This window comes from Penicillium nucicola (assembly GCF_028828085.1).
Source record: "Penicillium nucicola strain IBT 29836 chromosome Unknown utg000010l, whole genome shotgun sequence".
Taxonomy (NCBI): Eukaryota; Fungi; Ascomycota; class Eurotiomycetes; order Eurotiales; family Aspergillaceae; genus Penicillium; species Penicillium nucicola.
In genome coordinates this window covers 575,446-588,291 of record NW_026643134.1, presented here as the reverse complement: position 1 = coordinate 588,291, position 12,846 = coordinate 575,446, and the positions used below count along the sequence as shown (strand labels likewise).

The window sequence follows — 12,846 nt, the reverse complement described above, 5'->3', positions numbered from 1 at the left end:
AAAGCCTGGTCCCTTATTGCCTATTGAGAATAATCTCGACTCTGAAATGCAAATCTTGAGTAGAATGATATAGACGATGTTGAATGGAATGGAAGGTCTGGAGTTCTAAAGTCGCAGTTGAGGCTCTCGTCCTTGTTATAAGCGTATCTTTGCTGTCATTTATCAAAAGCAAACAATGATTCAACAGCTCTCAATTATCTATCCGTGCATGCCCAAAGCACATGAGACCAAACCCATAATTGGGCGACAAAACGCCAAAGGCCAATGCTAGATACTCTATTTACAAAGCAAAGCACTATGCCACCGTAAATAACCCAAAAACCCGGAACTAAATAGCCCCCTTAGAGTATTTCCACCCCTTCTTCTTCTCAGCCCGAAAAGCAAGTAAAGTCCCCTCACGTCCCTGCTTTCTAGCAATCTCAACAACCAAAAACCTTACAAAATCCCCAAGAGTCCAGTAACTACTATGCGCACTCAGCATATTGAGGTACTGAATATTCAGTGGGCCCCCGCCCCCAGAAAGGTAATAGTCAATCTGGCCATTCTCGTTGAGGAGAAGCATGCGTTTCTCGGCAATTTCCTCGCGAGTGAAGTCGTGTGTTTCGAGTTCCACGTTTGAAGGGAGTTTTGAGACTGCTGCGGGTCGTGTTGGTGCTGCTGATGGGAGGAATGAGATTGGTGCTGTACTCCAGCGGAAAACACTGCCGAAAGATTGCCAAAATGTTGAGCTGGAGCTGGGGATTGAGGCCATTTTTAGAGAGTTGGAGAGGTCGCTGTCAACTGCTGCGTTGACGCGGTAGGCGATTGCTGGTTTTTTTATTAGTTTATCCTCACATAGGTGACAGGGTATGAACTTACGGTCGGTAGTGTGCATGATATTGTATAGATTATCCACCGCGAGACAGCCATAATGGCCTGGTTCGCCCGCTACACCACGCAATCTGTCGTCGCCATCACTGCCTATTTTATCTCTGCCTTTGCGGGGTAGGAGGCTGGCTGTACGATGTTAGATACACGCTCAGAACCACAGCTTTGCAATCTTACCTTTATTTAGAAGGAGGAAGAAACCAACTGGGCTTCCACAAAGGAAAAGATGTCTTGTGTCAAACTCGAAGATGTCACTGTGCAGTGCAGTATCGGAGAAGTCAAAGCGAGGGACATGTGTTGGCTGATTACTGAGAATGTCGATAGCCATCACACTTCCCAGGGAATGAGCGAGGAGGTGTACACGCCCATTCTCCTGGAACCCTGGGTTGTTTTTACACCAGAGGCGGTACACGCGATTAGCTTCTCTGACCACTGCTTTGACCATCTTTGGTTTATGATGTGACAAATAGTATGGAATGTCAAGCATCACGTCACTTATCAACGATCGAACAGCTGGAAGTGTCTGAGGAGTGATATCTTCCAGTGAGAAGTTATTTGCAGTTGGGTCCTCAACGCTTGCTTCAATATCGGGGTCATCCAGAGACAGCTTCGTGCGCCAGTTCACGGGAAGTACCATGATTCCTCCATGGTCTTGGCGCACATGTGGCCAGACCGGTTCATTATTTAGCTCCATATTGACTTCTCGTCGGAATGCATTGATAGCGTGCGTGAAATGGAAGCTTTCCATTCTTTCAGATAACTTCTGCCCGATACCGTGAATGACGAGTACCAAGTCTGTCGGGGGCGGTCGGGACTCTTCCATCTTGCAAGCGTAGCAAACTTGCTCACCTGGCGCAGAGGGATTTCGGGATTGGGTTTTGCGGACGTAATGGCGCACATCGATGGGATTGGGCTTGGACGGGTGCAGTTGCTCCCATAGCTTTCGACTAAAGCCTCGCACCACCGGTATCCCTATCTGCCTCCCTTTTCTGATCGCCCCCAGCGGTTTTCGTCCCCTCGAAGATGAGGGAAGGAGGCTGGGTCGAAGAACCTGAGCGTTTACCGCGTCGACGAAAATGGCACTAGAAGTGAGATAGGGCTTGATATTCTCAGATTGAAGAGAAGTGCCGCCAGCGGCTTCGTTGTTGTCAAATATCAAGATATCATCTGCTCCAGTCGATTCAAGGTCACCTGTTGCAGGATTCGGTTCAGCTTTAAGTCGTTGTTCCTCCTTTGTCCACAATGGATGAACGACTTTCATTTCAGCATCAGCACCGTTTTCCACACAGCTGTTCAGCTCATCCTGCCAAGTATCACTCCAAGGTTTCAAATAGACGTAACCTTCCTCCAATTTGTTTGCAAGGTCCGCCTCAACAGGGTACATAGTGTTTTTGTAAAACCAAGTTGCTCGAACAACAGTCGATATGTCCTGGAGAGGGCTCCAATAAATGGGTTTCATCTGGATAATGTCAGTTTCATTTCAGGCACAAAGGGGCATGATTTCATACTTTGAGATTCGGCAGTTCCACTAAGTGAAGTCGTGAAACACCCACTGGAATTTTTGATTGCGTATTTGGCTCTTCTGTCCGCTCACCTTGCGAGTCTTGAGTCAATTGATCCAGACTCACAGTCGTTCTGAGGCCAGAAGGCTTCGGTACACTCCGAGGAGTAGAACTGACTAGCACTTCAGCCTGCAAATCCAGCCTTCTGTCCTTCGAGGAAGTAGACTCATACGACCGACCGAGTGGTGTATGAGACTGAGAGGTAGGCGCTCGTAGGAAAGGCGAGCCACTGATACTTGCATCACGAGAACGATTGGCGCGTACACCGCTCATCTCCTCATCTGCGTCCTCTGGATCCAAATTAGAGCTGCTTCTGCGCTTGGTCGCGCTAGACTCATTCACAGAGGAAGACCGCGCTCGTTTCTGATCGATAGAACTAGCCGCAGGAATATTATATCCCATGCCATCATCAAGAGATGATCCCACTCGGTCTATTTTTCCAAAAGCATGCGCTCGCACCCCAGAACTAGTCGTGAATGCGAGCTGAGACTTGTGACTTCGAGAAGGTACATCGTCTGGGAATGGAGGAGTATTGCTGACAGCACTTCCCCTGCTGCTGATAAACTCAGGATCTTCTCGAATAGAAGCCTTTGGGTGGCTCTGAACGTTCGATTCTAATTCATGACCTGGCACAGCTATTCCAGGAGGCCCTGTCGAAGTTGGAGGCCTAGAGCCATGTTGTCCCGCGAGTTTGGTTTTCCTCGCCTCCCGCAGATCGCGCCAAGCATCCTCCAAGGCGATGTTATCCCTAGCGGAAAAGGGCTTGGGTGGTATCCTTTCACTCCCAGCTCCTTGACTGGCTGGCGGAGGCAGAGCAGCTAGTGGGTCATCGATTGGCAACGATGAGACGTAAAAGAACTGTGCCTGGATCTCTGGTGGGTCAGGACGTGTCTGGAAGCTGGTAAGATCTGATTCCTCATCCGATAGCAAACAGCTTTGACCGTAGGTGTGAATCGGGCCCGTCATTGCGGGTGTCGCTGTTCACGCCAGCTGAGCTCCACTCCGATCTCCGATGATGCTAAACGCGGATCGTACAGATGGTCATTGGGGGCCTGTCTGTTCACTCCACCACGCGATCGGAAACACCCGCACGCTGGAAGATTGCATATGGAGAATTTGGAGTGTTAGGAATTGAGAGAAAAGAGACGATGCGAGCGGTGACGACCTTGGAAAGCCCGTGATCGATAAGCCGATGACGTCGCCCCACGTGTTTATCTACAAACTATGGAGTTTGAGGAAACTTGGCCATGAGTGACATTGATTTCTAGCTACTACTACCAGCTTATTTCTCCATTTTTCACAGGCTACATCATACTGAAAAAAGAACAGAACAAAGATACGAAAGTCGGGCAACAGAAGAACCGGCAACTAGGGGGATCTCTCAATTTCATAAAACAAGTGACAAAAAACTAATAACAAGCGATATCGGAGACAGGATGAAATTAAGATAATGATAACCCCTATGTTTAATGCCAGGATGGTAATCATCCAAGCTTGAGCTTGCCATGTTGAGAGGCCGCTCAGTGACGGCCACGCTCACGAGTCGGAAGTGCGCCACAGCGAGAAGACTTTGCCTGCAACGCCATTTGATACTGGCTACGCTCAAGAGAAAGCTCAGCAGGACGGCCAACATGCTCAAACGCAGCAACCTCATCACGTGAAAGAGGCAAAGGGGTCTCAGAAGCAAAGGAACCCCGCGAACCCTGACGGCGGCGTGACTGAGGGGTCTGGGGAGTACGAGAAGACCGCGAACCCGAAGAAGCTGTATTCGTACGATGCAAGATGGAACTCAAAGTCATGACAGGAGTGCTGGGCGTACTTGGAACGCTGGATGCGTCCGGAGCATCACCAGCGCCAAAGGACCCGCGGCCGATACGAGAAGCACGGACTTGGAGGATCTCCTCGCGGGTACGCATGGCAAGGGTCTGCATCGCCTCCATGGTAGAGGAAGGGGCATTCAGAAGTTCGAGGATGCCCTCGATATCATGCAAGTGTTTGCGGACGGCGGAATCGGGGAGACAGAAGGATCGAACATTTGTCTCGACGCAGACGGATTTCCAGTTGCTGAAGATTGCGTGCAGCAACATTGGATTGGCGCAAGCACCACCACCAAATTTAACGCTCTGGCGGTTTGCAAAGATAAGCTCACGTTGAGTTGACTGATCAAAACAGAATTCAGGGACACCGGGGCGGTTCTTGGATATCCATTCCTTGTTTAGTCGGCGAATAGAGAGATCAGAAATGTTGCCATCGTAATATTCATGCATCAAGAATCTGTTCGCAGTGGTGACAATCAGATACTCGAGTTCGGCGTAAAGCTTGACTTGTGTCTCGATGCTTAGAGAGAGGGCCGCAGTAACCTCAATTGCGATACTGGCGTTGGATGTGGTGATACGGGCTCGCTTGGACTCTCCAGTCTGCCAACTCATTATTAATGCCTGAACAACTGCGGCAAATGGTTATTATCTACTTACCAGATCTTTCACGTGGGCCTTCACGGTCTGGCCTAGACTTTTGAGACCTGAACTGAGTCGTCGCTTGTTTGTAATTGGGAATTTACTCTGATCAAGCCAGCCTTTGTTGCCAAACAGGTCCTTGCTGTAGTAACGAGTAGGCAAGACATCGTGGTCAAAGTCCATGCCAGAGTCATGAATGCAAGCGGCGTTGAAAGTGTCGATTTGGACACTTTCAACAGAAACAGCACAGCTAGATGTATTATTAGGGTCCTCCGGGACATGAAAAGTCGTTGTTTGGCCCTTGGTGCTTTGAATAGGGACGTTGGTAGACCACTTGAAGTCAGTAGTTGGCTCTTTCTTGAGCATGTCCTCAATATCGTCCATGATAGGAATCCAGCATCCATCGGAGGGGATAGCCGATCCAGTGCTCAACGTAGCAGAAGTTGAAAAAGAAGAATCACTACTAATAGGAGAATCGGCGGACGGCTTTCCAGTGTGAGAAGCAGCATCAGAGAAAGAAACATCCGGCAGATGCTCCTCTGGCGAAGGAGTAGCAGACTGGCCAACCGAATCAATATCAACCTTAGAAGGCATGTTTCCCGAAACATTGCGTGAAATGGTCAGTGGGGTCACGACGCAGCTCTTCCGATAGTCGTTTGCATAGAAGTCGTACATGTCTTCCGGGGTTTTGAACCTTCGGCCACATTCTGGGAGAGTACGTGATGAGGAGTCAGGAGCAGCACCGTCAAGGCTGAAGTCAGAGTAGAGCTTGGAGCGGTGGTTATCACCAGCTTCATTATTCGAGTTACGACGAGGAGAAGTGTAGACCTGGATAGCAGGAGAACCATCACCATCAAGAGGATCAGGGGAATCAAAGGCCGAGTCAACGTAGGAATAATGCTTCAGACTCCATTCACCGTTTCCATCCTCAATCTCATCCTTTAGATGAGAAGCAGCAGCACGCCGGAATAAAGTGGCAGATCGGGTAACGCGGCCATGGGTAGGCCTCTTCATACGATCGTGTACATTCTCATCGTATTCATGGGCCTGATCATCACCAGATGGCTTCTTCGGACGATCAACAGGAGTAGAGGGCCGGTAGTCGGGCGAAACGTAACCATCAATGTTGGTCCAAGCTGGGTTGCCAGTGTTAGCACGAGCATCCGCCCTCGCATGAGAGTCAATTCTGACGAGAGTCTTGTTATCAGATTTGTTATTTGAGTCGTCATCACATTGCTCCTTTGGGTCGTCAACAGTGATAGTAGGCAGATAAGTGAACTGGGAACTGCTATCAAGCTTAGAGCAAGCAGGCTCGGCAGCATCATCATCATCATCATCCTCCTCATCATCATCATCATCCTCATCATAATCATCATCCATGTTCACAGAGTCGTCGGTCCCATCATCCGATTCAAAAACTTTCTCGTCATAAAATGTGGGACGTTGGGTGTTGAACCGAACCTCAGATGAGACAAGGCCATGTGCGTAGGCTTCTCCGAAAGTGTCAAAGAGGTAACCGTCGTTGGTTTGCCATTTAACATATCCAGGACAGTCGCCATCGTTGCATTTCCCTTTCACATCACCAGGGCCGTCGAGAGAAGCGGAATACACAGAACCGGGCTTGGGAAAACAACTGGAGCTAACACCGGACTGATCAAGCTGGCCAGCGTCATCGTGAGAGGCCCAGATGCAACGTGGCGAACCACCATTGACTCTGGCTTTCTGGTAGTTATCACAGACGCTACCATCAATGGCCAAATACTTCCAGGTACCGCTCATATCAGAATCGCGAGACAGCAAAGGGGTATCACTCTGGTTGTCTTCATCGATGGTGATATCGTTGCTGTACTTGGTCGCAGCAAGCAAAGGACTGAGATGAAGAAGACCAGGTGAATTGTGCTTGATAGAGTCGTTGGTGCACTGAGCCACAGCACCGAAGTCAAATAGGATTGTAGTGTAGACGGATGAATCCGAAGGTGCTGGTGGAGGAGCAATGTGAAAGCTGGTCTCTGAAAGGTGCTGCTCGAGTTGCTTATTGATGTATGTCTGGGTGTCGTTGCATTCAGACTTCTCGTCAGCAGGCTGAAGGGACCCAATAGCTGACTCAGTAAAAAGAATGGAGTGGTCTCCGCTGATTTGCTCGGAAAGAGGATTGTACAGATAGCTACTCATGATGTAAGCTTGTATCAAACCATGACATTGAAGGATATCCATCTGCGTACCTCGGAGCCTGAATCACAGTGCGGTAGAGACTGTCCGAGTCGTACATGCGAGCTCGGTGAGCCTTGCGCCAAGCACTCATCTCAGGATCAACCTCCTCCTCCATGTCGCGGTAGCGCTGAAGAGTTTCTTCAAGGGTGGCGTGGCTTTTGAGGTTAGGCAGATTGCGATTGTATCGCGTCTGCGTGGACTTCATGCCATGGACCTTGGAGTACATGATTGCAAATACTGAATTCAGGGATCAGGGATAGAACAACGTTAGAATAAAATGTGTAAGAACAGATAGGAGAAGAGTGGAAAAGACGAAGAAGATGAAAGAGAACGAGAAAGGATGAGAGGGTAGCTGGATGAAATAGAATGATCGAGTAAATGAAGCAAATGTAACTAGATTAAATCATGTTCTGATGACAATAGCTCAACAATGCTATTCATGATTCATTCCGCTGTGCAATCAGGGCCGACACACAAACGTAACGCTATTGTTATTGAATTAAGATTAGCACCCGGGGATTCTCAAAATTGCGGCTAGGCCAATCAAGTAGCTAAAACCGTTCGTAATGTCTTGATTTCAATGGAAGCAAACAATTGCTGCGGCGAATCAAAACAGGGGAAACCAGAAAAGAAAATCAACCATTCTCGATTTGGAACCGAACCATTCGGAGACCAATAGAAAACAATCAACAAAGAAAGCTTATATTTCTATTTTTTATATTGATCAATGACCTACCCGTCCTTCTTAGCCTTCTGGCTAACACCTGTTAGCTCCTACACAGAACATTCTCATGTCCAATGTTTTCGTGTGGTCGTGCCTGAAAGCATCAGAGCATACTGTATTTGTAGGATCAGTCACTCGGCTACCAGCTTGCTGAATAGTTGATTGATGTAGCTCTCTGATCAAAGTGTCGTAATAGAAGTGTTCGCTTCAGACATCAATAAATGTGTCCGGCAGTTATGTCGACTAACATTTATGAGCAATCCTCATGCATGCTACCGGGGACTTCCTGGAAAATTGCTCTCACTAATAATTTGGAGCGAAAGAAACCTTATCTTATTCTCTGAATTATGTTATGCTGTACCATTCAAGCACAACTCTTCTTGTTCAATGCCTAATGATGGATGCATGTAGTGAATATAGTTCGGCACGGAATAATGTGTGTCCGAGATCAGACTACTTTCGGCCTGACGTATAAGGTGTCATTCGTCCCACGGACTTGCCACTCCCAGTACCGAAATTCCTATCGCTGAAAAGCAGTTCGCCCGAGGATGTGGGCGTTTGGATATCCGGGGCTTTCGGTTTGATTGTTCAATCCGAACTTGGGACAAAATATACGTAGGTCATGGAAATCTGAAATTTAGAGAATATTGTATGCAGAAACTACTGAACCGGGAGTGGGATTTACTCTACGTCATATTGTACATTGACATATCGATTGATTAAGATACAACCTCACGTGAAGTAATTCATACATGTACGATCAAATCACTCAGAATTAAGGCTGATCTCCCTCGGGCACTTGCACGGGAGAGATTGAACAATTTGCCATGGATAGACCCGGGGAATGACACAATTTCATAGTCTGCATGGACTTGATAACGAGGCGACTTCATGGGAGGCAACCTCGGGTTTTCCGTTGTGCAAGTCCCAGGTCAAACTACCACCGGAGGATGAGGCGGCAAGAGACTTTTCGGGTAAAACGGACGCTGCAGTGGACCAATGGACAACCCAGAAGATGAATGCCCATTGGTTTGGAAGAACAAAGTCAGAAATCCCGGCCGACCTGCCGAGAGCCCCGTCACGTGCCCCACTCCACATACCGAAGTGGTTTCCGGGTGGAGAACAACTTCCCTGCTGCAACGAGCACGGCTCGGGGATCAACGACGGCATTAAGATGTCTGAACACGAATGAGAGAGCGAGAGACAGACAGACTGGTCTGCCCCCACATGATGGGCATCATGCTGACTAACCCCAGTCACCTCGATTCTCGCCCCGCTGATTGGCTACCCCAGCTCTGCAACCGGTGCTCCCCACGATTCAGCCGATTCTGAATGCCGTGGATGTTCGCCGTGACCCAATCTTACCCCAGCTTCCGCACAGTATATAGAGCCCGCCATGGCCGTCTTTTTTTCTCTTCGTTGTGACTCTTGTGAATACATCTTGCCTTCTATATACTGTTGGACTCATCATACCCCCCCATATATAACCACATATACATATAACCCACCCGATACCTGACTTCCTTCGTCATGGTCCAAGAGACTTACGACATTGTCATCGTGGGCGCTGGCCCCGTTGGCTTGCTCCTCTCCCTGTGCATGTCACGATGGGGTTACAAGGTCAAGCACATTGACAACCGACCAGTGCCGACGGCCACTGGTCGTGCTGACGGTATCCAGCCGCGGTCAACCGAGATCCTGCGCAATCTGGGCCTGAAGCGCTCCATCATGGCTTATGAGCCTGCCAAGGTCTATGATGTTGCCTTCTGGGACCCCAAGGCCGATGGATCCGGCATTGGCCGCACTGGCAGCTGGCCCAGTTGCCCCCGCTTCATTGATACTCGCTATCCTTTCACCACCCTCGTTCACCAGGGTAAGATCGAGCGTGTCTTCCTGGACGAAATTGAGAAGGCGGGCACAAAGGTTGAGCGTCCCTGGACCATTGTTGGCTTCAAGAACGATGGCGCCAACGCCGACTACCCCGTTGAGGTCAACCTGAAGTGCTTGGACACCAACGTCATTGAGAATGTCCGATCCAAGTACCTCTTCAGTGGCGAGGGTGCTCGCAGCTTCGTCCGTGAACAGCTCGACATCAAGATCCATCACAAGGACCCCATCGCTTACGTCTGGGGTGTCATGGACGGTGTTGTCCGCACCAACTTCCCCGATATTGAGGTAAGCGTCTGCAAATTCTCGGTTTCGTGTAACCTACTGACCAATCCGTTTACAGACCAAGTGCACGATCCACTCCGATGCCGGCTCCATCATGGTCATTCCCCGCGAGGACAACATGGTCCGTCTCTACGTTCAGATTGCCTCCTCCACCGACGCCGACTGGAACCCCCGCAAGACTGCCACCGCCGAGGACGTCCAGCAGACTGCCAAGAACATTCTCAAGCCATACTGGATCGAGTGGGACCGTGTTGAGTGGTACTCTGTATACCCTATTGGACAGGGTATTGCTGAGAAGTACACCCTGGACGAGCGTGTCTTCATGGGTGGTGATGCTTGCCACACTCACAGCCCCAAGGCTGGTCAGGGTATGAACACTGCTTTCCACGATGCTCTCAACATGGCTTGGAAGCTGCACGCCGTCGAGTCTGGCTTTGCCAACCGCTCTATTCTGAGCACCTACGAGAGTGAGCGCAAGGATATCGCCGAGACACTTCTGAACTTTGACGCCAAGTACGCTGCTCTGTTCTCCAAGCGCCGCCCTAATGCCGGCGAGGTTGGCGAGGCCAGCAACGCCAAGGTTGGCGCCAACGCTGAGGAAGATGAGTTTGTCAAGACTTTCAAGTCCTCTTGCGAGTTCACCAGTGGATACGGAGTGGCCTATCAGCCCAACATCTTCACCTGGTCCCCTAGCCACCCCGCCAAATCTCCTCTGTTCAACATCCCCGGTGTTCACCTGACTCCTGGCCGTGCCTTCACCCCCACCATGGTGACTCGTCTCGCGGATTCCAACTTTGTCGAGCTTGAGCAGGAGGTCCCCGCCAACGGTTCATTCCGTATCTTCGTCTTTGCCGGTAACCAGGCCAAGAGCAAGAAGGCCATTGCTGACTTCGCACTCAACCTGGAGAAGGAGCGCTCGTTCCTGTCGGCTTACCGCCGCTCTGATATCGCTGATGTGTCCTTCTTCGAGCGTCACAACCCCCATTCTAAGCTCTTCACCCTCTCCGTCATCTACGCCGGCTCCAAGAACACCTTGGATGTCGAGTCCATCCCCCAGATCTTGCGCGACTACCACCACCACCTGTACGCCGACGACATCCCCGATGTTCGTGTCCCTCAGGCCACTTTCGCCGCTCACGAGAAGCTCGGATTCGACCCTGAGCAGGGTGGTGTTGTTGTCACTCGCCCTGACAGCCACGTTGCTTGCACTGTCCAGCTGGTTGAGGGCAGCGGCACTGTTGACGCTCTTAACGAGTTCTTCGGTAGCTTCTCTACCAAGCCCCTGGGCCAGGACTCGCAGGCCAGCCGTCTGTAAAGACTTGATTTCACGTTTATGAGAGTGTATATTTTTCCATGATGTATATAGCTTTGTTTCGTTCATTGGGAGCGACAGCTCCAGCATGACTGGCGTTTATTTTCAGATTTCAAATAAGAATAGATTTTCTCTTCTATATTCACCGCTGCCTTTCATAAAACGAGATTTTCCTTGTTTGTAGCTTGTCGAGTCGGAAGAGTCCAAAAAGTCACATGCCAAGCCTTGATCTAAAAGACCTTTCCATCTCCACCCCGCATCTGCCTGCAGACGATATTCGCAACCACAACTCCAACTTCCAACCCTCTTGCTAATATCTCAAGATGTTATCTCTCACCCTGGAAGCTGATCTCGAGGGGTAAGTGCCACCATATCCCTCTGCATCCCGCAATTTGTCTCATCAAAATTTGCTATCATTAACCCTCCCCGCACCACCCTCAACATAAAGAAGCTTGCGCGGGCAAACCCCCCACCAACTATCCAGGACTCAATCCGCTAATTCAGAAATCTAGCGTTACTGCCCTCCAGCCTACTGATACTGAGGAGAACCCTTACTACTACACCTTCCGTGTCACATGCACTTCTTGTCATGAGACGCACCCTAACTGGGTTTCGTTCAATCGCTTTGTATGTGCTTCCATTTGGAGACTAGAGGATCATCTTTGAAGTGCGTAAGGACAGTTATTGACTGATTTTTGTTTTGTTTTGCAGGAGACTCATGAGATTCCTGGTAGCCGGGGAGAAGCTAACTTCGTGTGGAAGTGTCGTCTTTGCACTGTGAGTTTTAATTTCCTTATTCGAGTATTAGCATGAGCTGCATTTAGAGGTGGCATTTTTCTACTTTTGAGGACCATCACCTATGCACCATTTCCTCCTTCTTTGCGCTTCCTCGGCTAACATGCACTTACAGAAAACCCACTCTGCATCTATCCTCAACGCACCCAAGGCCTACGAAGCCCAAGAGAAGCGTACCTCCCAAAAGATCATTGAAATGGACTGCCGTGGTCTCGAGTTCATCGAGTTCAAGCCCGACGTGAGTCACTAAAAATAAAAAAATCTACATCCGTTGCTGACTTGGCCACACAGGGTGACTGGGAAGCCAAGGCTGCCGAGTCTACTACCACCTTCTCGGGAATTGATCTTCTCGAGGGAGAGTGGTACGACTATGACGAGAAGAAGGGCGAGGAAGTCAGCATCAAGGAGCTGACTTGGAAGGTTAGCCGCTAACAAGCTTGCCATGATGCGGAGCCGGCATGACTGTGGCAGGGAGCTGTTGGGAAATCTATGATGTCGAGATGAATGTTTCTTTTGTATTATTACTGGTGTCTAGAGATGGGGTCAAGCTGTAGTGTTGAGGAAATGATGCAAAAGGATGATGATGATGTCCACGGTGACAGAACAAGCCATAAGGTGACCACTTTTACCTCTTGACTAGCTTGAAGCCTTGCAAGCCAAACATAATTGTAAAATCCAGCTCTTTCTGACTTAATTCTTCATGCAAAGAAGTAGCTCACTGCCACATGTATCAAGCAACTTAAAAGC

At 49.5% G+C, this 12,846-nt stretch overlaps 4 protein-coding genes across 4 annotated transcripts; 2 read left to right on the top strand and 2 right to left on the bottom strand.

Annotated features, from left to right (window-relative positions):
• Positions 1–328: 328 nt before the first annotated feature.
• On the bottom strand, positions 329–3,395 carry N7511_008752 (DDHD family phospholipase; the record flags this gene model as incomplete). The annotated part of the gene is made up of 4 exons (XM_057131129.1): positions 329–807; positions 859–996; positions 1,045–2,326; positions 2,376–3,395. The coding sequence occupies 4 exons, from the start codon at positions 3,393–3,395 to the stop codon at positions 329–331; spliced, it is 2,919 nt and encodes a 972-aa protein (XP_056979117.1).
• A 554-nt stretch (positions 3,396–3,949) lies between these two features.
• N7511_008751 (uncharacterized protein) lies at positions 3,950–7,322 on the bottom strand (the record flags this gene model as incomplete). Its single annotated transcript, XM_057131128.1, has 3 exons — positions 3,950–4,867; positions 4,904–7,049; positions 7,108–7,322. The coding sequence occupies 3 exons, from the start codon at positions 7,320–7,322 to the stop codon at positions 3,950–3,952; spliced, it is 3,279 nt and encodes a 1,092-aa protein (XP_056979116.1).
• A 2,028-nt stretch (positions 7,323–9,350) lies between these two features.
• On the top strand, positions 9,351–11,307 carry N7511_008750 (putative FAD monooxygenase; the record flags this gene model as incomplete). Its single annotated transcript, XM_057131127.1, has 2 exons — positions 9,351–9,995; positions 10,051–11,307. The coding sequence occupies 2 exons, from the start codon at positions 9,351–9,353 to the stop codon at positions 11,305–11,307; spliced, it is 1,902 nt and encodes a 633-aa protein (XP_056979115.1).
• Positions 11,308–11,627: 320 nt separating this feature from the next.
• N7511_008749 (CXXC motif containing zinc binding protein) lies at positions 11,628–12,531 on the top strand (the record flags this gene model as incomplete). The annotated part of the gene is made up of 5 exons (XM_057131126.1): positions 11,628–11,662; positions 11,817–11,931; positions 12,016–12,081; positions 12,215–12,337; positions 12,391–12,531. The coding sequence occupies 5 exons, from the start codon at positions 11,628–11,630 to the stop codon at positions 12,529–12,531; spliced, it is 480 nt and encodes a 159-aa protein (XP_056979114.1).
• Positions 12,532–12,846: the final 315 nt, after the last annotated feature.